Raw genomic sequence first — 24,795 nt, 5'->3', positions numbered from 1 at the left:
CAATTTCTAAAACCATGATTTCATGATTTCAAGGCCAAATAACCTACCTACAAATCTAGCTGGATCATAAACAATAATCCTCTAGAAACTGTAACAATAGAATGTACAGATTGAAATGAAAATTAATCTTCTAAATGGTGTATTAAATGCTACACTATTTACTTTATAGTATAGTTTTAATTCACGATATACCTGTCCTCTGCTTCCTCAAGCTTAGAGAAGTTCTTCATCCCTCACCACCAAATCTCACCAAATCTCCTCTCTATGAACATACACAAGATGGAAGTCAAATTCCTTCCACAAAAACCTCTATGAGGACAAGTAAAATCCATATCCAGATGAACTTTGTTCTCACACCTATATGCCTGTCCCTAATCCTCAACCACAAGTGACTGCTGCCATTTCACACAATCTAAAGAAGAATTTACCTTCCAGGTATAATTCCCTTTTTCTCCATGATATCAAGAGTCTTCTAACCTCACAGGCAAACATCATGTTTGAGATTCTCTCTACCTTAGCAGCTAGAGCTATTCTGTTAACAAGCAGTATAGCAGAAAGGCTTTGAAGCTAGACTAACAGTTCAAATGCATGCTCAGCCAATTTTTTAAAATGCACAATCTTGAGCATATTAATCCTTCTGTTCCTCAAATTTCTAGCCTGTATTTGAGAATAACATATCCTAGCTCACATCAGAGGTCTGTTGTAAGGATAAAATTATATAATGAGATCTAGAAACTAGCACTTTTTCTGACAACCACCAAAACAAAACCCAGATGGTAACTGTAGATTCCAAGAAAAACAAAAAGTTACTTTAAATATAAAGCAAATATAATGGTTGCTTAATTCTAAGCAATTAATAGAGAATATAAATAATCCATTTGTTATCTGATACTTGGAACATTCCCCCTTGGGAGGCACAGGTTTAGGGCAAGATTTATACTGCCTTGGGGCGCCTAGATGGCTCAGTCAGTTAGGCATCTGCCTTCAGCTCAGGTCATGCTCTCAGGGTCCTGGGATCGCCCCACATTGTCACGTTGTCAGGTTCCTCGCTCAGCAGGAAGTCTGCTTGTCCCCCTCACTCTTCCTCTGCCCCCCCTCCCACTGCTCATGCTGTCTTTCTCTCTCAAATAAAATTAAAAAAAAAAAATTTATTATCACCTTGTCTACCATTTCAACCCCGCTATGTGAACACTGTACTATTTACATAATCCTAATACTGTAAATGAATATTTTTTACTTTTCAATATTTAGAATCATCTGATAAAACATGGAAACTAATCACACCTATAGAACATAATGTAAATATTTTCATTCTTGACAATGTAAAAGAAATGGCATAGCAAAAGAAGCCAGGATATGGAAGAAGGATACTGTCTTCCTAAGGAGAAGATTCAATCTAAACTATCTGAGAGATTATGTAAAAATGAAGGGTCAAAGAATGTGAGCATATTACAATTTTATATAAAACAAAGCAACATAAAAATAAAACTTATAAAAAGAAGATACTTTTATTTGTCAGTTATATCTAGTCAATAAAAAGAGGTATAAACACAGTATTTAGAAGTGAGTGGCAACTGTCAGAACAATTAAGAAGAAAGATGGTTAGAATTCTAGTTCTCTGAAGAGTAGGCTGGGAGAAGGAAGGAGAGACTTTTATCCTCCTCTATAATTTCTGAATATTATTTTCCTGTATAGATACTGTTTTAAAAATAACAATAGTCCTTTTTAGGTGGTAAAGATTTAAGTTTGACATGAACACTATCATATGTTTAAGTGAAAGCAACATATTATTTTAAAATGCATGAAACTGTGCACGTGTATGTGTTGCTTGTATACCTTCATATAGTCAGACAGAACAAAAATAAGAATGCATTATATTCTTCTATAATCAATTTTTCCACTTGGTATGTCAAGTATTTTTTTATGTACCATAAATCAGTAAGCAGGCAAATGGTACATGGATGTACAGGTGAACAGATAGAGACCCCCTAATGTTGACAGTGATCTTTTTTGGTAGCAATATTATCATCTTTATGTTCATCTTAGTATTTTCTACTTTTGCAAAAAACCCATATTCTTCTTATGATCAGTAAACAAGGCTTTTTCAAAAGGAGATTAAAACAAAATAAAATTATGTTCGCTTGGTAGAAAATATAAATAAATAGCACATTTCCTGGTACAGAGCTCCCCCTTATCCCCTGCCACTGTTTCTTCCTTTTCACCATCTCTGACACAGTCCCTCCTGCTTCACCTCCTCTACTACACCTATCTCAGGAGAGTTCACTCCACTGCCTCCTACCTGAGGTTATTTCAACAGCCTCTCAACCTGACTCTCCAGCTCTAATCACTTGTCTAATCCGCCTAAGATAAACATGCAGAAATTCTAATGTCAGACCATCACTTTGTTATGCCTCATCATTCCCCTACACTGACTTTCCACTGCCCCATATTTCATTTAAAACTTCTCTGCTTAGTTCTCCTCGAAGTCATTCCGTAACCTGGTGCCCCTTCAACTCATAAGCCTTCTGGTCCCTTTCCTCCTTGATGTACACTTCGGGCTTTAGCCACCTGCCCCTACCCTACCTCATGCTCTCCCAAGTTGCTCCATCACTGTTTTGATGGGAAAATCTACTAACCCATCCTTCAAATTCCAGCTCTACTTCCGTCTTCCCCACAAAGCTTTCTCAGGTAATTTCCTTCCTAGAACCCCTACTTCCTCAGTCAGAACCACATGGCTTAATACCATAAAGCTTTTTGTGTTATTTCTGTCTCTCCAAATAAAACATAAATGCTTGGAGAACAAGCTTGTGTCTTAATGCTTGTTGTCTCCCCCCTCGCACATATTGATCAGATAAAGAAATTAACAAGTATGGATTACCTTTAGTTTCACAATAATAGATTAATCTGATGTCAACTCAAACCATTAATGATTACTTATCAAGAGAATGCAAAATGGTAGGTAAAGTGCAAGAGGCATTAATTACAAGGTTACTAAGAAAATAGGTATCCCTTATTAACCTGTTAACTTTCATACTATTCCATATCATAAGTGCATTTTTAGTTACCTAGGTAGAGCTGATCAGAATAGGTAGCCAAATTATGCTTCCAAATGACATAAGTCTTTATTTATACCACTGATATACAGGTCCTTTAAGATATACAAAAAACTTATAGGAGTTACTGATTTACAGTTTAGCCACATAAGCAGGGGTTATAACTTATATTTTATAACCCCCACAGTACCTGGTACAATGGCTTTTACACAGTAGGAAGCAAACAGGCAACTTAAAGTAAGTCATATCGAAATACTGTAAAATTCTCAACAAATATATTAAAATAAAGTTAGTGATACCTAAAAATGGCTGGTACTTACTTATATATCCCCAGGAAAGTCACTGTGTATCAATTTCCCATTTGCTATTATCTTAATTGCAATTATCTAAATTGAAATATGTTGGTCAGAAATAGCTATAATATAAATGCAAGGTGGCAGGGAAATTGGAAAACATCATCAATGACTCATATAAATAAACATTAAATGTTAGGACTCAAAAATCTTTGTCACTCATTCAAACAGTAACTAAGTACCTATTCTGTGCCAGACCCCAGGCTGGCTCACATGGTACAATCCCTTCCTTCCACAGGATGAGGAAACCGAGACCCAAAAGAACAGAATTATTTACGCAAGTCACACAGAAAATTCAGTGGCAAAGCTGGGTAAAAGCCTACTCGTAATTCCCCAATTTTTGGAACAAACCACACTAATATATCTTGGTAATTTTAACATTTTCAAGTAATACACATTTTAATTAAAACTTAAATTCGTATCAGAACCACCTAATGTTCCAAAAATTAAATCCACAAAAATAACAATTTAGACTTGTAAAAATTATGAGCAAAAGTTTAAAGACTAAGACTTGTGGTCAATGTGAGGCCTAAATCTAAACATCATTTTATTACTATACAGCACTTTTTGAATTTTTACTGTCTAATTATGCAAAAATAACAGATTCACACAGTCCAGCATCTGCTTAAGGCCCTCTCGCCTTATAAATAGCTTGCTGGAACATAGTTCCACCTTCTCCCCACTTGGTAACTGTATTCTGGGTGCGGCAAAATTTTGAACCAGCCTGCTTACCTGCAGATACCAGGACAACAGCTGTAAACAAACTCATCTCTTCATCACTAAGTTGGAGGGCATTTAGCTTCTCACTAAATTCAAACATAGAGTTTAGCAGATCCCCTGCTCCCATTGAGTGTAAATCATCGACACTGTATTTCTTTCCACTTAAAAAGGTGACCGTACGCTCCTTTGCGTCAAACAACGATGCAAACCGTACCATTAAAACCTGGAAAAAAAAAAAAAAAGACTTAAATGTATTTGAAAGAATTCAGTACTAAGACAATATTCAGTATTCAAGTCAATTAAGAAACATCCTACATATAAAAGAAAGTTGTAAAAGAAAAACCGAGTTTATTTTTACCCAGAGCCATTTCCTTAAGGCAAATTCTCTACCAAAACAATAAATATCCCAAGAACATCAAAAAAATTCCAGCCACCAGTGGCAAAATACTTGAGTCCTATGATACTCTGAAACTCTATTAATAAAGATTCTGAAATGCAAATATAAAATTAAAGCAGGCAATAATGCCAAGAAATCTGAAACTGGGCCTTGGCCAAAGGCATTAAAGAAACTCTTTAAGCTACCAAGTATACCACATGGTCTCTAAACCAGAAAGTAAAAAGAGCAGTATTTCAATGCAACAACACTTAGAGACATCAAAACACCAAATGCAGCCAAGGCAAATGCAGCGGGTAAACTCTAATTAGACTATTTTAAGAAACCATAACCCAAAGAGACAATATACAAAGGAAACTATTACAGTAGAAGTGTTCCAGACACCAAGTTGTATTTCAAATCCAAACCAAATCAGTCAACAACTGCTTATCTACGGCACTCCCTCCCCTAGAGTAAATGGCAACACCTAGGTCACATACTTCTCTCATAACCAGAGGAATACTGAACAAACACCTCCCCTTTGCAATTTTCCCAAAGACTTGTTTTATTCAAGACAATCCAAAGAGAGTGAGCCTTCTATGAAGATGGAACTAGAACACAGCAATCCCAAGACAAATCACAAGGTGGAGAGAACACAAGTGTTAGAGTCTGGGATTTGTGTTATGGTCCTCTGTCAGAAATTTATTGGTAATCCCAGAAAAATCTCTTCACCTCTCCGGACCACATTTACTTAACCTCAAAAAATGGACGAACTGAACTTGATCACTGACACCCCTCTTAAGATTCAAAGTTTAAATCTTACCTCTAATGTTTTCCTTTACATTGAAAATCCTAACCTAACAGCTTTACTTTTAAATTATACCATAGGTATTTTATTTATGAATATGGGTCCTTCTCCATTCTGGTCCAGGTGCCCCCGTAAACAGAGCATAAGTCAAAAGTTTAAGCAGAATGTGCAGTACCATATGTGAGAACAGGTTTGAGGAAAAAGGAAATGAGCCTGGGAAGGGATGACAGCAAATTATCAGAGGAAGAATTACTGAGCTAGCCACCACTCAGTATCATTAACAACTGAGAGCTCAGTCTGTGGGACCAGCAGGGAAAAGTAAAACTATATCCCGATTCCCGTCCCCCACTGATCAAAGACGTGGCCCACTAGACACCAACTTCCACCCACCACCCTGCATTTCAGAATAATGTTTAAGTGAGCTCTGAGCAAGTCCTGAGGCTCCTCACACTTCAGCAGCACCAGGGAAGCCCTGGGGAAGAGAGGTGGGAGGCACCTAACACAGCACAGAGACAGGCACTCTGTGTCCTACTCAGGTTGGCAACAGTAGCTGCCCCAAGTCCAGGCAGAATGCATCACAGCAAGAGAAGCCAGAGGGAAAAAAGGTAGCAAGGATTCTGGATGAGGTGAAGCCAACAGAGTCTAAAGTAGCACGTAAGACACGTCTCACATAACCCCGAAATATTCTACAATCTCCTTAAAGAGAAAAACCACATTCTATTTACCCTTTGTACTCTGTACTGAAACACCAGGCTAGGCTTTCAGACTCTGCCTGCGGTCCTCACCTGAAAATAATACTAGAACCTGGAGGAAGTCTGTATGCTGAGAACACAGAGCAGTTGTATTTCAAGTCCTAAGAATCTCTGGATTTATCTCATTTCTTCCCAAGATTCTGAGATGGTTATTCTTTTGTTGGTAATTTCAGCCTCTGGACTATAAATACTTCTTTAGAAAAGAATGACACCGTACATGAAAATAAAATACTACACACACCCTGCATCGATATTCTAGATAAATAAAACCTACCTCAAAAGTCCCAGCCTTCAAAAGGTTGACCTGGTCATGCTGAGAGAGATCTCTGAATCCAGGAATACGTTTTGCAAATTCCACCACTTCTTTCACTGCTGGGGTGAAGCTCATTGAAAATTCTTCCCAGATTTCATGACCAGATTTATGAGGATCCACATATGGAGACTTACTCATTGGACAAACCTAGCATGCACAAAACAGAAAAACTCTTAAATTGTGAGAGATGGTAAAGAAACTTCAAAAGTGGTATCTCGATCATTGGAAACCCCAATGTGAAATTAACTCTCAGACACAGGTAAAATCTACTAATAGTAACACTTTCTCTTCTTGCTACTTGCCTTATGTTAGAAGGCCTCAGGGCAACCTAGTCTGAACAGCAATTAACGCATCATAAAAGAGGTAGGCTAAGCTATTTCAAATACCTATGGCACGGGTTTAAGAGTTTTTGTTTTTGTTTTTAAACACTGCTGCCACCTTATGCTGGTTTTAAGATTTTCAAACAAATTCATACATACTTCATTGTCAATCCTATACTCATTAGTTGTGGCAGATATTATAGTTACTATTTCTTAGATAAGGAAATGAGATTCTAAGAAGTTTATCTAAATACAGCTAGAAGTCACAGGCCTAGAACTCAATATTTAGTTAATATTTCAAAACTCACTTTTTTCCAAATGGCACAATTACAGTATTATAATTTCAAAGGACAGTGAGATGCCTCACTTTTTTAAAAAGGTCATTAACCATTTATTTCATAAACAGTGGTGTGACTACTGGCCTCCACTTGTTCAATTAGGAAACAATGATGGGAGATACAAGGGGCACCTTTTACATAAGGATTGGTGAGGAAAAACCAGGAAGCCAAAGAAGGTATAAGAACACTAAAAAGATTATGAACATTCACTGTATATTCTATTAGTAAAATCGCCTTTAAATTTTCACTAAATCCATAGGCGATCCAGGAATGGGATGATTCTATAACCATGGAGAATACCACAAAATTAGAACCTAAATGCTTACAGATTTTTTCCCTCCTTAAGGCAGCCACTAAGTCTAATAAAATATAAGGTCACCTTTCAGACCCATGGAATCAAATCCTTGCAAGTGGGGGCACCTGGTTGGCTCAGTCGTTAAGCGTCTGCCTTCGGCTCAGGTCATGATCTCAGGGTCCTGGGATTGAGCCCCGCATGGAGCTCCCTGCTCAGTGGGAAGCCTGCTTCTCCCTCTCCCACTCCCCCTGCTTGTGTTCCCTCTCTCTCTCTGTCGAATAAATAAATAAAAATCTTAAAAAAAAAAAAAAAAATCCTTGCAAGTGACCAAAAAAAAACAACAAAAGAATTGGGGTAGAGTCAGCTATTTTGAAAATGAAAAAAGAAGACTTTAATTACCTGGCTGTAGAAAATACCAAGCACTATCAAAGGACCTCATGGTTTATACTGGAAATGGTGCAGTACTGCTGTTTTTGATGAAATTTTGGCTGAACATAAACACTGTACTTTCATGTAGACTGTTGTATTTGATTAAAAAAAAAAAAACTTGAATAACATTAACTCATCTCATAAGATGAAGTCTGAGAAAATCCTTAGAAACTAGCGTATTAAAATATTCCTAAATTTTCAAACAGTAAAACATCTATCAATGTTCTATATTCAAAGACCTTTTTGCATTATAATGGTTAAAGAAAACACTTTCCATAGAAATCAAAGGATTACTAACTGTGGCAAACTAAATGATCAGCCCTTTGAGAAAATCCCAAAGCTAGTAAGATAGTGATTAATCAGAATGCTTAAATTTTGAAAGGGATTTCTAAGAATTAAAGGACCAATTCTACATGATCCATATTTTATATAAAATCCTAATCCCAATCATAATATCAAATCATATGCTTTTACCTAGTTCTGTGTGAATTAGGTCAATCAACAAATGATGTTATTAGAAGTATTTAACCTAAAATATTGCACAAAACTGATTCTGTAAGTCTCAAGTTTTGACACCACCCCTGCCCCTAAAGTTGGTATACTGCCCCCAAATAAAAGAAAACCTTCAAAAGCTATCCTTGATGCAAGTTGGGCAAAAAAATTGATTTCACTATACCAGATGCATTCTCCCTCCAGTGTTGCACAGGTAACTATTCTTGTTCTCATTCTGAGAAAATCCATCTATCGAAACTCTATCACATACTCGTTGAGTATAAGCATTGGAGAAGTTCATACAATGTCCATTTGCAATACAAATGGCATGCCCATTTGGGTAATGCATTATGTTCCTCCCTTTGTACTGTCCATTGAGGTGCTGCTGGCTCTCACTACATGGAAAATGGCTGCTAAGCCCACTGCCACAATGGTCATGATTTAAATTATACTGCTCCATGCTCTTGGGAATTCGTTCTCTCTGAGGCTGCATGGTCTCTGCTGAGTTTTCTCGCTGCTCTTGATTATACATAAAGGTATCCTTGTGCGCCCTGGTCACCATGCCAATCACTTCATCCTTTGCAAAATCAGAAGAGGGAGAAGAGCTTTTGATGTTTTCTTGTTCCAGCTGGGGCTTGGGTCGCAGCTGTTCCTGGGCTGGTAAGGCTGTCTGTTCATGATGTTCTAATGTGTCATTCTGCAAATGACCACTGAACTGGCTGTTCATCATGGTCTTCATCGCACTCTGCATTTCAATTAGCATCCTCTGTTTTTCACGCTTAGGAATACGACCAAACCGAACAGCTATTGAAGAAAAAGATATTTTAACATGTATATTCTAAATAAGACCTGTTTATACAAATGAATAGCACCAAATTATCTCTGTTAACTATGGCCTCTAGTGATACAAATAAAAAATATCTGTATGTCTCTGGCCCAAAGTATTCTAAATTTGCTGGCTATATTTTTGATGTACATAGGAAGTGAAAAGGAGAAAAATTTTTCATTTTTCTCCCAAAACAAAGCTAAGAGAAGATCTATGTCTTGGGTATTTTAGAAGCAAAGTTTTAAAAATTTGAAATTAACTAGTAAAAATCATAGTTTGAAACAGATCAGCATTACTACACAGCACCTATTAACAAGGCTGAAGGCTGGGTTCTTAAGAAGGCACATGGGATTCAGCTACCCATAGCCATTAATGTTAATGGAACCTAGTAGATACAAGCACCCCCTGAACATCTAACCTTTGTCAATTCATTTTTGTAACCCTATTCTCAAGACCCAACTATTAAATGATTTGCTCTTTTTCCAGCTTCTTAAAAAAGAAAATCTTTTTAAAAAAATTTTTAATTAAAAAAACACAGTCAATAGAAATGTAGTTATTGAAAATTTGCTGGATTTTAATTAAAATCAATGAAACAAAAATTAAATCATTCATCCTCCATTATTTTAGAGGCCAAGTTTTAGAATGTGTTCTGTCTCCAACATTCCTATCCCTGAGGGACAGAAAAGAAAAGCTTTCTAGTCTAATATTTATACGGGGATAATAAAAATCCAATATACCCACCCAGCAAGAACGCCTTCCTAATCTAATTGTAGCCTCTGATATTATTGCTATCATGGACAATTTTATCATGTTTCACTCTATCTCTACTCCCTCCTTCACAAATGATTGCCATTTTTGTTCTTTTGAGGAAATCACAATATCCACCAACTTTGGATCAGTATTTCTAGTAATATAAAAAAAATTTTCAGGCAAATGAAATCTAAAACATCAACCGCTGAAATCCATTACTCAAGAAGCTCTATTAAACAGTATTTGTGTACTATATTAGAGTAACTTAAGGGACTGCTTAAGTGACGCTTCCCTAGATAAATATCAGGTTCATTCTTAGCAATTCTTAATTAATCCTACTAAACTAATCCCTCTGAAAACCTCATACTCATCTGTTATGTTACTTAGAACTAAATGAGACTATCCAAAAGTGACTTCCGTAAGCATGATAGAAGAGTCAAATTTTCCAGTGATATCATCCACAGAAAATACTAATAGTACCGCAAATTAACTTTTATTTTTTATGGGACTGGATCATGCCAGAATTTAGCAACCACCTCCACTCCAGACCCTACTGTTTCTTTCAATTTTGTATCTCCTTTCAACATATTCAGAACCTGTGCCCTAAAGGCACATTATCATCTCAGAGCTGAGAAAGTCACAGAGATAATTCACACAGGAGAAAGGGTTCCTAAGAAATGTTAAGAAATCAAGGAGAAAGAGCCAAGGATTCCTATACGGGGGAAAAAAAAAAAAAAGAGGGGCACCTGGGTGATTCAGTAGGTTAAGCCTCCAACTCTTGATTTTGGCTCAGGTCGTGATCTGGGGGTCGTGGGATCGAGCTCTGCATTGGGCTCCGCACTGGGCATGGAGCCTGCTTACAATTCTCTCTCTCCCCCAGCCCCCTTTACTCCCCCTCCAAAAAAAAAGAGACAGAAAGGGAGGGAAGGGAAGGGAAATGAATTCTTGTTTTAGGAAAAAAAGTATTCAAACTGTATACTAAAAAAGCGGGGGGGGTGGGGGAGGTTTTACAAGAAGCCCCAAAAGAGAGCCAAAAGCTATTTTTCCAGGATGGTAACACTAAACTTTAACTTTAATGAATTTGGCATCTTACAAGGCATCAAAATGTGTTTTCTAAAATCTGCTTCACTCTAAGCACAAGAAGGCCACTGGTAACTGGCCTATAGGTCTGGTTTATGCTGAGGAATAAAAGCCTAGCTCCATATGTTTCAAAAAGAAGAGTGCTCGTTAAAGTGGGAACATACCATCTCTCGACATTCCAACAGACAGACACTTTTTGAAGCGACACTGCTGACATCTGTTTCTATTCATTCTCATTATAGAACAGTTTTCATTCTTCAGGCACTTCTTGTACTGAATGTTTTGCTGAATACTTCTCCGAAAGAAACCCTAAGAACAAAGGAAGATGTACTCAGCCATTTAAAAACATCCAGATGAAATCCTTGTAAGCACTCCCTCCACAACTGACTATCAAGTATTTTACTAGCTATCTGGGAAATAATTTTGGCTTAGAACACAGGGATATAGAACACTGACACACAATTTAACTAGATTCTTACTGTTTTTAGTAAGCACCTATGCCTACTAGCCAAACAAACTCTTCTTCCCCTTCTTCCCTTTGCAGAATCTTGGAGCTTGCCGAGCACCCCTTTACCACGCTTTACCCTGTTACCTGCCCCTGCCTGCAGCCACACTTTCCAGCCCAAACTTTAATCACATACAAATCCCAAAACTCTTGAAATTTGAATGACTGATTTTTAGAGTTGACAGAGAAATGTGTTCCATAGCTATAATTCCCTCACTAGAACCAAGGACTCCATTAGAAGAGCTTGGTCTTTCCTGCATCATCACCTGCTGACACCAGCAAGGTCTGCTTGCATGTGCCAGACATTCCTGGCTACTTTGTCAGCAACAGGTACGTGTGACACCACACACCCGCAGAGCAGCTAGCAATCCAAGGAAAGACAGTCCCCAGCTAGATGGCTACAAATAACTGCCTCTACTATACAAACAACTTAAGCATGTGCTCTGTGATGGGTCTTTAAAGAGCTCCAGCTTCATGGTCTCAGAAGAACAGAAAAGTCAAGGACACAATTACCAAAATTTTAAATTACAGTTTCCTTGAATATCATAACTAACCACACATTTCATGAATCTGTGTAATTTTGAAATACAGTATTTTTAAATTTTATTACTGCAATATTATACTTGAACACAAAAATATATGAACTAGACATATCTCTAAGAGGGTATAGAACAATTATGTGTATTTAACAAGGATACACAATTAGGTTCATTTGCTTGTGCTTTTGTTTCTTTAGCAATAAACTGAGAATGATGCCTGCTCTACAATTATTTCACATTCTTATTAAAAAAAAAAAAAAGAGTAAAACAGTACTTACAGAATTTTTTATACAGTGGAAAAGTGCTACTTCTATATTAAATACTGACTAGTCTTGTGAAGTGACCCAGCCATTAAGAGCTACAAAACTCACAATTTATTCAGAGCTACCCTAGAAAATATTTCTTCTTCCATCATGTATATTCTTTATCTTGCTCACCCATCATATCTTGCCAAGCTGGATTCCTGCTCCTGCCTTTCAGTGAGAAAACAGCAAGAGCAAATGTCTTGGCCATATTAATTTTTGATACTCAGGAGAAATAGTTGTGTCAGATTTTTAAAAAAGAGAGAGAGACTCCCTGGATATAAGTAGGAGGTATAGACTATCTCACTTGGAATTAGCTGACCCTCTAACCAAGAAATATTCAACGAACCTTAAAAATAAAATGAGGTTTCCCAAGCGTTCAACTTATATTCAAGATTCTTTTACTCACTTGGCACTACTTCTGAAGATACCACATTTTTACAAGTATGTAGGAATTATTCCCAACTCCTAATATCTGACGTATCAGAATGTCAACATATCTGAGGAGACCTATTCAAAGTTTGGTTTAAACTAAGTTCCAACAAGGCAGCAGTGCCTTGTCTGTTTTGCTCCCTGCTATTTCCCCACCACCTGGAATAGTGCCTGATGCATTAATGAATAAGCATCTGTGCACTTGGTTTCATACCATAATTAAGTTTGAGTGAGATAGCAAATTTATTCTGATCAAAATCTTAAAGAAAAAAGAAATATTTTCACTGAATTAAAAATATATTTTTCGAGGTGCCTGGGTGGCTCAGTTGTTAAGTGTCTGCCTTCGGCTCAGGTCATGATCCCAGGGTCCTGGGATTGAGCCCCGCATCAGGCTCCCTACTCGGCAGTAGGCCTGCTTCTCCCTCTCCCTCTCCCCCTGCTTGTGTTCCCTCTCTCGCTGTGTCTCTCTCTGTCAAATAAATAAAATCTTTAAAAAATAAAGAATAAAAATATATTTTTTAAAACAAGTTACATTTATATACTACATAAAATGCTTAAAACTTTAAGAGTAGCTGCTGACTTCTCTCATCCTCCCAGATTATCAATTGTGGAAATTGGAAAGGCTAACTCCAATTTCTTTAACCCCAGAATCAGTAGCTTACCTTACAGCCTTCACAAGCATGAACTCCATAGTGGAATCCTGATGCCACATCCCCACAGACTTTACACAGTAGAACCATGCCACTAAATTCTAAGACACAAACAGACACAAAAGTATAAAGCTGGAAGAAAAACTTCAACTGTTTTCTTTCCAACTGATTCCAATTTATTTTATTCAACTTGTAAGTACTTTCAAAAGATACATATTTCATATTTACTTTTACAATGGGAAAGAAAAATCTTTACACCAAATTAACAAATCCAAAGAAATCTTAGTTTTCTTTTAAACACAGTTTATGGGACTGCCAAAAATATCTATGAGAGCCTGATGATTTTAAACATACACTGAAATTCTATAAATCTAGGGTTACTTTACACCATATAGATGCAACCAGAACTAAAAACAATTTTCCTCAATAAGAATTATGAAGTCAGATAAAAGAGTCAATCAACAGAGGTGTGAACAGATGTCTCCACAGGCTGCTGTATGATACTCAGTTCAATTCACCTACAGGCACCATTCCCCTCTGTATCAGCCAGTCTTACCTCCACACTCACTCAGGGGTCCAAATTCCACCACTCATTTAGTTATCCCAATGCTGCTTTGTTTTCTAATCCCAAATGTTCCCAGCTCCAACTGCATGAAAGCAAACCCCTTCCCATAACAAGTACTCTGTTTCAGAAACCAGATTCAGTACCAAGAGTCCAGAAGAAAGGCAACTGTGAAAATGTGGTAAAAGGGGATACCCTAAAGGAAACATGGGCAGGCAGAGTGCATATCATGTATCTTGCTCCATGGCAAGAACCAATTATGACAACCCCTAGGCTGTAACTTTCAAAATCATCACTGATTTCTTACCTAACTACTAAACTATGATTACCCAAAAGGGGGTGAAATGACACCCAAATGAAAAACTGATAAAATAAACCCCACCTGCAATTAATGGCACCAACCTTTGAAAACTAAAGTAACTTACTTGTCACTCCACTATGACTCTTTGTCATCCCAGGTGCACTCGATTTGCTTGTTTTCATAGAACAATCTATTCGATCATTCTTCAGGATGCCATCAATATTGGAGAGATCACCATTTTTGGGATTACCATTGTTATCAGAATTTGAGCTATTTGGAGAAGATGGAACAGAGGAGGAGGAGGACTGGAAACTGTTCTCAGAACCCTCACTGTGACAAGAGGCAGGGCTAGAGGCTGAGCTGGAAGAACTGATATAGGCAATCACACCTCCTAGAAAAGAGGGGAGAATTCACATAATTAGATACATGACAATATGTTTTCTATTTTTCCAAATCTGAATAGTAAAGTCATTAACTTTAGAAACAGGTTGCTGACTAAATATCCACTCACCCTTAAAAGGAGAAAGTAACTAATTTCCTTATTTCCCCACTATTCTTCCTGCTTCCACAAAGTTCGAAGCACAATCATTTCCACTAATTCAAAAAATAAGGTCTCACTGGCTTAATTATTCTGAGCACACCAAGATCCAAACCTAAAGCTTTTCATTTTCTAGGGTTTTTTTCCTAAAAATCTTTTCCTAAAAGGAATGAAAAACCTTCCTGACTACATAGCTTAGAGTAAACAAACTTTTTCTCATGAAGAAGTCTGCTTCTGGTCCTCTCTTTGCCTCCTTCATTATAGTGACACAATCCTACAAACAATGAGTTCATTTGCCTCCCCCAGCACTTGGCTAAAACACAGGTTAACCAAGAACAGATGTAACATTTGGAACTCCAGATAATTTATGTCAAAATGGGGAACTTTCATAGCTATTGCTCCCAGAATATTTCCTAAAAGATCCCTGAAAACTTCTATGACTACCCACTAATCACCAGTTCCACGATCCCCCTTCCCCACCTGCTTCTGCCACTGGACTTGCAGACACACTTATCTGTAAACAGCTCTTAAGGAATCCAGACTCACCACCTGTTCTTCTGACTTGCTATTTACAGTAAATGTTAAAAGAGGCTGAAAGAATGCATGCTATAAGAGAATAACATTAAGGCTGACGCTAATTCTCTCTCCATAGAGCTACTCTCAAAACACTACTCACAACTGCACCAATATAACCTCCACAACCCTGGTGAAAACTGGTCTTGGCCTCTTAAGAGACTGTAAACCTCCCAGGTTAAGAAACAGTATTTAAAATTATTCTTAGAGTATAATTTCAAACATCTTCCGTCAAAGACATAAAATGCTGCAAGAATAATCTCATAGCCAAATATATTATTTTTCCAAATCCCAGGCCAAACAACTAATTCTCATCTTTTCTGCCAAGATCTGCTGTGGTTTCTTTTCCTCTTCCCTCTATCATCAACAAACATTTATGGGCTTTTTCAATATCAGAGCTCAGGACAGTGCATCAGATACAAAGGTAAAATTACCTCTCTTCTATCACTGTCCTGAGCTCTTATTTAAACCTACTGTTTACCTGTTTCCATCTCTTTCTCAACTAGCCTATAAGCACCTAAGTGCACAGTGTCTCTTAATTTTCTATACATGCTTTACAAGTAGTAAGCCTGCCATAAATATTTTTAAGACCTACTTCTCTGCCTTTGTGAAGCCCACGTTTAATAATATGGAGAGGGTGCCTGGCTGGCTCAGTTGGTTAAGCGACTGCCTTCGGCTCAGGTCATGATCCCGGAGTCCCAGGATCGAGTCCCGCATCGGGCTCCCTGCTCAGCGGGGAGTCTGCTTCTCCCTCTGACCATCCTCCCTCTCATGCTCTCTGTCTCTCATTCTCTCTCGCGCAAATAAATAAAATCTTAAAAAAAAAAAAAAAAATTTTTTTTTTTTAAATAATATGGACAGATCCCAAGTATCATAAAACATTACTAGAAAGTCACAAGCAAAACAGGGCATTTCTGACAACAATCTGGATAACTATACAGAGTAATAACTGGAAAGTTCTGCACGTTTCCTAAGTAACAACTGCAATTTAAGCATTCACTCTGAAATAAACTTCTCTGCTAATGAAAAATGATTCCCCAATCTTTTTTTTAGATAAAAGCCATACTTTATAAGTACACACACACACAGCAAAATGCTGAGGCCAAAACAATTCCAAAGAATAAAAAGACAAGAAGAACAAAAAGAGAAGAAAAAAATGGACAGAAGAATTTTAGGTCACTTTTAGTCTGTTTTGTTGAAATAAGATCCCAGACATGTATTTAAGTACCAATTATACATATCCAGGATGGGAAGTTCCTGAGAAGTAAAGTAAAACCGTAACTCTTACGGATTTTGGTCACAACCCAGAAGTTAAAACAGCACCTACCATGCCAAGAAAAACACAACAGTGTTCATCATACACAAATTTAATATGCATAAATGCAACTAAATGTACTTGAATTTTAAAGACAAAAAATATACATATGTGGAGAATTCCATCCACTTTTCCATTCATTAAACATATGCCTGCTATCAGTCTTGAAGTTGGAGGTGGGACTCTGGTCTTTCTAGACTAACCCACTTCCCAAATGTTCTCTTGGCATGTGCTTATCATCTTCCCAGAGTGAAGTCAGAGCTTTATGATTAATATTAGACCTGCAGTGTTCCCCACCTATAAACCAGTCATTCTCAAAGTGTGGTCCCTAGATCAAGAGCATCACCTGCAAATCTATTAAAAACGTAAGTTCTCAGGCCCCACTCCAGATCTACTGAATCAGAAACTTTAATCAACCTCTTGGTGATACTGATACACAATAAAATAGTTACACAGTAAAACTGGGACTATCACAAGCCAATGTCTTTATCTGTGCTCAATGGAAGAAAATGCGACCAAGGGTAATTTTTTTAATTTAAGATTTTAATTATTTATTTGAGAGAGAGAGAGAGTCAGAGAGAGCATGAGTGGGGAGGGGGACAAAAGGAGAGGGAGAAGCAGGCTCTCCGTGGAGCAGGGAGCCTGATGCGGGGCTCGATCCCAGGACTCTGGGATCATGACCTGAGCCCAAGGCAGATGTTCAACCAACAGAGCCACCCAGGTGCCCCACTGACCAAGGGTAATTTTGATAACAGAAATTTCATCTACTGATTTTGAAAGCTCCTAAAACTCCAAACACAAGGAGGAAAAACTTCCTAAGTTTGAGTTTATTCTCATCATCCAGAGAAATTATGTAAAATATGTATCATGAGAACCACCTGGTACTTTTTCAAAATACATGTTTCCAAGGTCCTGCCCAGACTAGAGAAGGCCCCTCAGGAATGACCATTTTTAATTTTTAACAAGTTCCCCCAAACAATTCTTTGCACAAAAGAATAGCTACAATCACTGAATTAAAGCACAAATTGGTTCATAGGTTTAAAAGTTGATGTTTTCATTGACTAACTGCCTGAATACCCTTAATATACTGTGAATCCAGAGAGAAACAATTTTAACTTGGAAGGCTAGCAAATGTCATGTTACTGGGTAAAACCACTGTGCCATCTGTTTTCATAAAATTTTAGAGATCTGAAGTTCACATTAGAAATTCCAGGTGTTAACAAACTGCTACTTTTTTCACATGTCTACACACTCAGAATAGAATGCAAAGGAAAATATTATTCTTAGTCTTCAATAAACTCCCAAAGGAACGTCTCACAGCTATTTATCTTACTAAAGTATTACCACTTTAGGTGGTAAATTCTCTTACATCTCAAGATAGTAAAAGATGAGAAAGTGATAGTTTTCCTTAACGTAAGACTTTCTTAGGGCCAGCATTTGAGAGAGCCACTTGTGTTCACAAGATATTCTGACTACCTCACCTTAGAAATAAACTTGCAGAAATCAGAGCTATCCCAATGGCTTAATAACTGTTTTAAAACACTGACTGAGCAATGGAAGGTATTGTTACTAACTACCCAAAATGCACCTTCTTTTCAAAACCTCCAAAATCAAACCTAAGAAAAATCACTGAGCTACTATCAATCCAGTTAATATCAATTCCTATCTTTAGGGAGTTTAACAATCCTTCTCAACAAGCATTTGTGCCAGGCATCATGGTATCAAAGATGACCCATCTAGAAGCAGCTACATGCTCCTAGCAAGACCTTCAACACTGATTTAGTTGTCTTAGCATCCACTCTTGCTACCGGACACCAATCTACTGATCTGATGGTTAGTAACCCAAACGGTCACATTTTAATTTCCTAGAAAATTAAGGAGTACATCTAATAGTTCCTCAACCTATTGAAGAAAGGGAAGTGAAAACTGCAAGTCCTCAAGTACCTACTGAATACCAAGAATAAAGTGACACAACTTCCTATCACATTTTGACCTCACAAGTATTTACTTTGATTATCCCATTTTTCACAGGAGGAACTCAGAGCTCTGAGAGGTTTAATATAAACACTGTTACTGGGCGCCTGGGTGGCTCAGTTGGTTAGGCGACTGCCTTCGGCTCAGGTCATGATCCTGGAGTCCCTGGATCGAGTCCCGCATCGGGCTCCCTGCTCAGCAGGGAGCCTGCTTCTCCCTCTGACCCTCCCCCCTCTCATGTGCTCTCTCTCTCTCATTCTCTCTGTCTCAAATAAATAAATAAAAATCTTTAAAAAAATAAAAAATAAAAAAAAAATAAACACTGTTACTAAGTGGCAGGGCCAGGGTTGAAGGCCAAGGCCAGAGTATAAACTATTATCTCTTACTGCAAAGACCTGTGCAAGCAAGCCACTTTCAATCTCTCTAAAACTGAGTCACCTTCTATAAAATGGGAATATCTGCTAGAGTTATTATAAGACCGAAATGGTGTTCATAAAAGGGGATTATTAAAGTGCTTTTTACATACATGGTTTTTGATGATAAAGCAAGAAAGGTAAAATCCCCGAACCAGCAAGTCCCAACACTTCCAGAAACAGGCAGAATGTACTTCTTAGATGCCTCAAGCTAAAATTAGCTGAAGCAGTCTTCTCTATTTTTAGTTGGAAAAAAATCCCTGGAGCTGGGCCAGGTTCCCAGGCTAGGGCTTACCCAGTGGTCAACTTCAGACAAGCCAGAAGTCAATATCTAATTTTATACTGCTGGGAAACACTTACTGCTCGCCATATATTGGGGTTTTCTTACCCCAATTCTAGGCTTGCCCATCACCAAAACCTTCTCACTCCCACTGCCCACCATCCTGGAAAGAATGCTTGAGTTCAACTCATGACTGTGCCTTGTGACTTAGAACAAAACATATTTACCACCTGGAAGCTTTAGTTTTCTCATTTTAAGTAGGTTACTAATAATTTCTATTCACAGGATGGTATAATAGATCTAACTGAAGCACTAGCCTTCCAACTGTGTCCTGAGCATCAGGGCTCCATAGAACATGGTCCCTTCCCTAAAAAGCCTTGTAGACCAACCGAGGAAACAGCTGTCTTAATCATTCATTCCAGTGCAATGCGAGCACTGTTTCATACAAATTTACTGTGAACTGCTGAGGATCACACAAAAGCACTAAGGAGGGCAAAGATCAAAAGGGGCAAACACAGCTAAGGTGACAATAAGTGGGGTCTTGAAGAACATGCAAATTACTAAGTGATATACCATGTAAGAGATTTAAGAAAACAAATAAAAAATGGGATGACAAAACAAATCTGGTCTTATTTTGTAAAAGAGTGTTTTTGCTCTCCATGTAAATTACTGGGGGAAGGGGGGAGGGGGAAGACACTAATGTAACCTAGGGTCTGGGGGAAAAACAGTTTGACTAGCAACAAGATTGAAAGAAAGGAATGAGGAGATTAGGAGGCTTTACTAACACCCGCCCCTTTTCCATCAGGTACGACCCTATACCACTACAAATCAAGTGGATCTGCACAGTTATTTCCTTTTCCCCCAAGAAGACAAGACCACCAAGATGTGCATATACTATCAAATGTCATGTGGGCTTAGACCTAATACAGCATAGTAGCTTGTGCTCCCCAAGTGGACTTTGTGGATTCAAAATCTGGCTGCACCACTTGCCTGGATAAGTTAATTAACTTCAATCTACTTAGCTCTTCATCTTCAAATGGTAACAATACCTGCCTTCATAGAATTAAAGTGTGGTGTCAAAGTAGTGACACATGTAAAGGGCCTGACACATAGTAAGTACTCCACAGATACTGGTGAATATTATTTTACCATCATACTAAAGAATTCAAACAAAACTAACCCTCCCTATCCTTTCTTCGTTCCTTTAATTTTGAGTGTGTCAAATGGACCCAGTGGTTTCCCTGGAGGTTATTTCCACACCACCTTCTGAATATCTTAACTCCGTTGACTAGTCTACTTCACTTCTAAGTCTTCCCATGATCTTGCCGTTTCTCTCTCCAACTGACTTCTTTACCGTTACTGCTCTCTGACATTTTTATTTCCAAATTAGGAGAAATACAGGTTATAAAAACAAGAATGAACTATGTGGGAACGTCTTCCAAATTTTTAAAAATGTGAATTACAGCTATGTTATGAAGTTTGTGCAGTGAGTTATCATTTACTTTAAGGAACCTGGTATATTCACCCAAAATCTGTGACAGAAACGTATATAGTCAATTTCTGCCACTTCACTATTTCATATCTGCATTAGTCATGGATAAGGTAAAGACACAATTATGTCATAAAAGTTAGATGAAATGGTCACTGGTTGAATGTGTATTCACCACTGTACTAATACAATATCAATCAAACGGATGGGTCAGAGGTGAGCCACACAGCACTGAATATGGCCCCACCCTAGACAACATCTGCAGTTTGAGGGAAATTGAAGGGAATGCTTCCCAATGCTCCCTCTAACAGATATATGGCAGAAATTGTTAATGTACTGGATAACACCTTGAGACAGGTTGAAAATGGAGCCAAAAGGAACAAGAGAAAACTTAAAAATAATTGCAAATTCCTACACTTCAGGTCAATTATCTGCACAATGGGTGAAACCTAGCTTCAAAATAGTTCACATGTAAAGGTCCTAGTTGACTGCAAGGTTACTGTGAGTCAGCAAAGCCAGTAAGCCACAAAAGCTGAGCCTGCCAGAGAACTCATTTGCAGCAGAATCCGAAACTTGGAACTTGGTAACTGTCCAATCATTTCCACAGGAGTCTGTTCACTTCTGGGTGCTACAGCCCAAAGGGCAACAAGGATGATGATCAAAACAACACTGAGCAAGGACCAAGTAATGAGAACTGAAAATGGAAGAACTGGAGTGGTATGTTCAACAGTGATCCAAAGGAAGTTTTACTATCTGTAGCTCCAAAAGGCAAGATTAAAATCAGTGATACTGTTCCAGGAAGGTTCAAACCAGACAAAAATTTTCTAGCCTCCTGAGCTAGCCCACCTTACAAGGCTACAAATCTGGAAGAATTCATTCATGCTAAAAGCTAGGTTGAAAAAGGTTGACCCTAATAATCTCTACATTCTTATCAAGCAAAAATTTAATTCCAGGACAGATTACCCAATTTTTAAAAATGCCCTCAAAGGCTAAGGAGACCCAGAGGTAATTAAAACACAGTTAGAAAATGTCTTTTACATTGGTGGAAAACTCACAGCACATTTGTTTCCAAGCTATCGTTTTTAAAAAGTGCATATAATAACTTAAAAAATATAAACTGGCTTCTTTTTCTTAATTTAAATTCAATTAGCCAACATATAGTATATCATTAGTTTCAGACGTAGTGTTCAATAATTTATCAGTTGCCTACAGAGCTCATCACAAACTAGCTTCTTCTGTAACCTCATGGCCTCAGGTGTAAGGGCCATCATTGAGGGCAGGCAAAAGGCGAGAAGGGAGCACAGTACTGTTCCGTGACATTGTAACAGGAAATACAACTAGAAAAATATTGATAAAGCCAAATTCTGTGGATCGGGTTCAAGAAAGGTCGGCAACCAATGCGTTTTTTTTAGGGGCGCCTGGGTGGCTCAGTCGTTAAGCGTCTGCCTTCAGCTCAGGTCATGATCCCAGGGTCCTGGGATCGAGACCCGCGTCGGGCGCCCTGCTCAGCAGGGAGCCTGCTTCTCCCTCTCCCACTCCCCCTGCTTGTGTTCCCTCTCTCCCTGTCTCTCTCTCTGTCAAATAAATAAATAAATAAAATCTTTTTAAAAAATCAATTTAAATAAACAATGACCAGTCTTTCATAAAGTCTCGGGGTCACTTGGGATCACCTGAGTCATCCCGACCCTACGTGAGCTGAAAGATTAGCTATGGGTGTGCCTATAGGCTCCCAGCCCGAGGGGATTTTCGAGCCTTTTTTATAACCGTGTGTAAGATAGGTCACGTCCTAGAGCAACCATTTTTCCTGGAAATACTGAAGCAGCATCATAACAAGGGCAGGTGCCGTCCCAGCTACCAGGCATTGCTCAGGATCTAAGCTCCTCAGAGCTCCGAGGGGTCTCGCTTTGGGGAAGCACCGGGTCTTCCCCAAGAAACCCACACTTCTTCCTCAGTATCCGCAAGGTCTGGGGCCCAAGCAGTCGGCCTGGCCCCGGCTCTGCGCGTCGAGGTCACCTCCCCGACCGTAAGGCGGCAGCCGGTGCACTGCGGCGTCCGCGCCCACTTCGGGACCGCCCGGGCGCGGGGTCCAGCACGCGCACGCGCGGCCTCCTCCGCAATGTGCAACCCCGCGGGGGAGGAGGGAATCGCGGCCACGTCACAGCCCGGAGGGTTCCAAAGGGGCGGGGCCTCCCGGGATGCTGCGGCGCTCCCCGCCGGCGCGCGCGCGCACCCGCCCCCACGTGTCCCTGCGGCCCCAGGGAATATGGGTCACCGAGCCGAACGGCCTCACGTGTCCCCGCCCGCCGCCGCCGCCTCAGCGCCCATTATGTAATGCCGCGTCACACGCCCGCCCAGCCAACCGGCGCCCGCGCGCCGCGGAACGTAAACACAGCGCGCACGTGGCTCGCGCGGCCCAGCCATGTGAGGGGGGGGCCGGGCCGGCGCCGCGGGCCGCGCTGCGGCGTTGCAGGAAGCCGGGAGGGCGGCCGTGGAGAGGCCCGGAGGGCGACGCGGGAACCGAGCCCGAGCCTATACGCACCGCGCAGCAGCCCACCCCACCAGTCCTGGGGTCACCCCCCGCCGCCGCCGCCATCCGAAGTGCTCCAACGGGATCCGAGCGCCCCCTCCGCCGTGCCCCCACCCTCTGCAATCCGGCTCTTACCCGCATTCACCTCCATGGTGCCCTCCGGGAGGGGACCGAGGCTGCCCGCTTCCCGCAGAAGTGGCAGCGCCGCCTCCGCCTCAGCGCCGCGCCGCCCCAGGCTGGAGGCAGCGGTGGTCGCGGGGCCCTCTCATGGGCAGGGCGGGTGGGGCGCCCGGAACCCGGGCCCCGCGGCCTGAGGGCGGGCTGCAGTGAGAGAGGGCGGCGGCGGCCGGCGAGCGGCGCTCCTCGCGGAGTCCCCGACAACAAAAGCGGCGGCGCGGCGGCTTCCTGCAGCCAGCGCACCGCGGCGGCGAGGGCGGCTGACGGGGAGGGCAGCTGCGACCATGTGACCCGCGCACACACCCCCTCCCTCCGCCCGCCCCTCGGCCGGCCGCTGCGGCAACTCCGCCCCTTCGCCGCTGCCGCTCCTCTTCCCTTCGGTTCTGGCTTCTTGTCTACGTCCCGTTGCCCCTCTTCCCCGTTCCCTCCTCCCCAAGTCGTTTTTCCTCTTTCCCCTCCTCCCTCCCCTCCAGGCCGACCTCCCGTCTCGGACTGGGATTTCCCTCCATGTCCCCCTCCTCATTCCCCCCCACCTCCCGTGACACCTCAGGTCACCTCGGATGGTTACCAAGGACCGCCCCGAGGCGCCGAACAGACCGGCCTTTCGAGACCCCCGGCCGAGCCAACCCTTGACCTCCCCACAAGTTCCGCTCTCCTCCCGCCCCCCACCCTCCAACAGACCGTTAAACGCTGGACTCTGAGGGTAGAGCCCATTTCTCTTCACTCTACACCCTTTGGGTTATTTCATCCAATCCCGTAGCTTAAATAGACGTGTTCTGAGGCTTGCATTTCAAACCGAGACCTCTCTGAGCCCCAGAATCCCACTCTCGGCAGCCCTTTTGATTATGCCCCCTTGATGTCCCTTAAGCATCTTAAATTTAAGATGTGGACAGGTGTATGCACGTGTCAAAACTCAGTGAATGCACACTTAAGATTTGTGCATTTCATCTTGTATATAAATTTTACATCAAAAGAAAAAACTGGAAATAAAGGATATGTATGCTGAGGTATGCAGAGGGAAGCTCATTGGTGTCTGCAGTTGAAATGTATTACAAAAGTAAGATGGGCTGATGGCATGGATAAATGGATAGAAGTATAAGATGGTAGTTGTAGATCTTATAAATGGGTATTCATAAAATTACTTTCCAATTTGCTCTTTGAACATGTCCAGTATAAAATGTTGGGGGAAATGTAATGTGTAAAACATTTTTACATGTGCCACACTCCTTCTGCCCCCCCCCCACCAATCCATTACACACACACACACACACACTTGTTGCTTCCCCATCTCAGTCTTTACTATATTGGCAAATCTG

General features: G+C 40.3%; 1 protein-coding gene across 1 annotated transcript in view; it reads right to left on the bottom strand.

Moving 5' to 3' along the window:
• Nucleotides 1-23,729, bottom strand: part of NR1D2 (nuclear receptor subfamily 1 group D member 2) — a 29,176-nt gene extending 5,447 nt beyond the window's left edge. Inside the window, exons 1-7 of the mRNA XM_036111303.2 lie at nucleotides 23,438-23,729; nucleotides 14,318-14,584; nucleotides 13,343-13,431; nucleotides 11,067-11,211; nucleotides 8,431-9,050; nucleotides 6,334-6,519; nucleotides 4,139-4,349 (exon numbers count right to left, since the gene is read on the bottom strand). Of these exons, the coding sequence (XP_035967196.1) occupies nucleotides 4,139-4,349; nucleotides 6,334-6,519; nucleotides 8,431-9,050; nucleotides 11,067-11,211; nucleotides 13,343-13,431; nucleotides 14,318-14,584; nucleotides 23,438-23,453 (1,534 nt within the window). The 5' untranslated portion in view covers nucleotides 23,454-23,729. The remainder of the gene's footprint in view (nucleotides 1-4,138; nucleotides 4,350-6,333; nucleotides 6,520-8,430; nucleotides 9,051-11,066; nucleotides 11,212-13,342; nucleotides 13,432-14,317; nucleotides 14,585-23,437) is intronic.
• Nucleotides 23,730-24,795: the final 1,066 nt, after the last annotated feature.

The sequence above is a fragment of the Halichoerus grypus genome, chromosome 1 (genome assembly GCF_964656455.1).
Source record: "Halichoerus grypus chromosome 1, mHalGry1.hap1.1, whole genome shotgun sequence".
Classification (NCBI taxonomy): Eukaryota; Metazoa; Chordata; class Mammalia; order Carnivora; family Phocidae; genus Halichoerus; species Halichoerus grypus.
The sequence above is the reverse complement of the archived record's forward strand: the minus strand, read 5'-3'. Positions and strand labels throughout refer to the sequence as shown.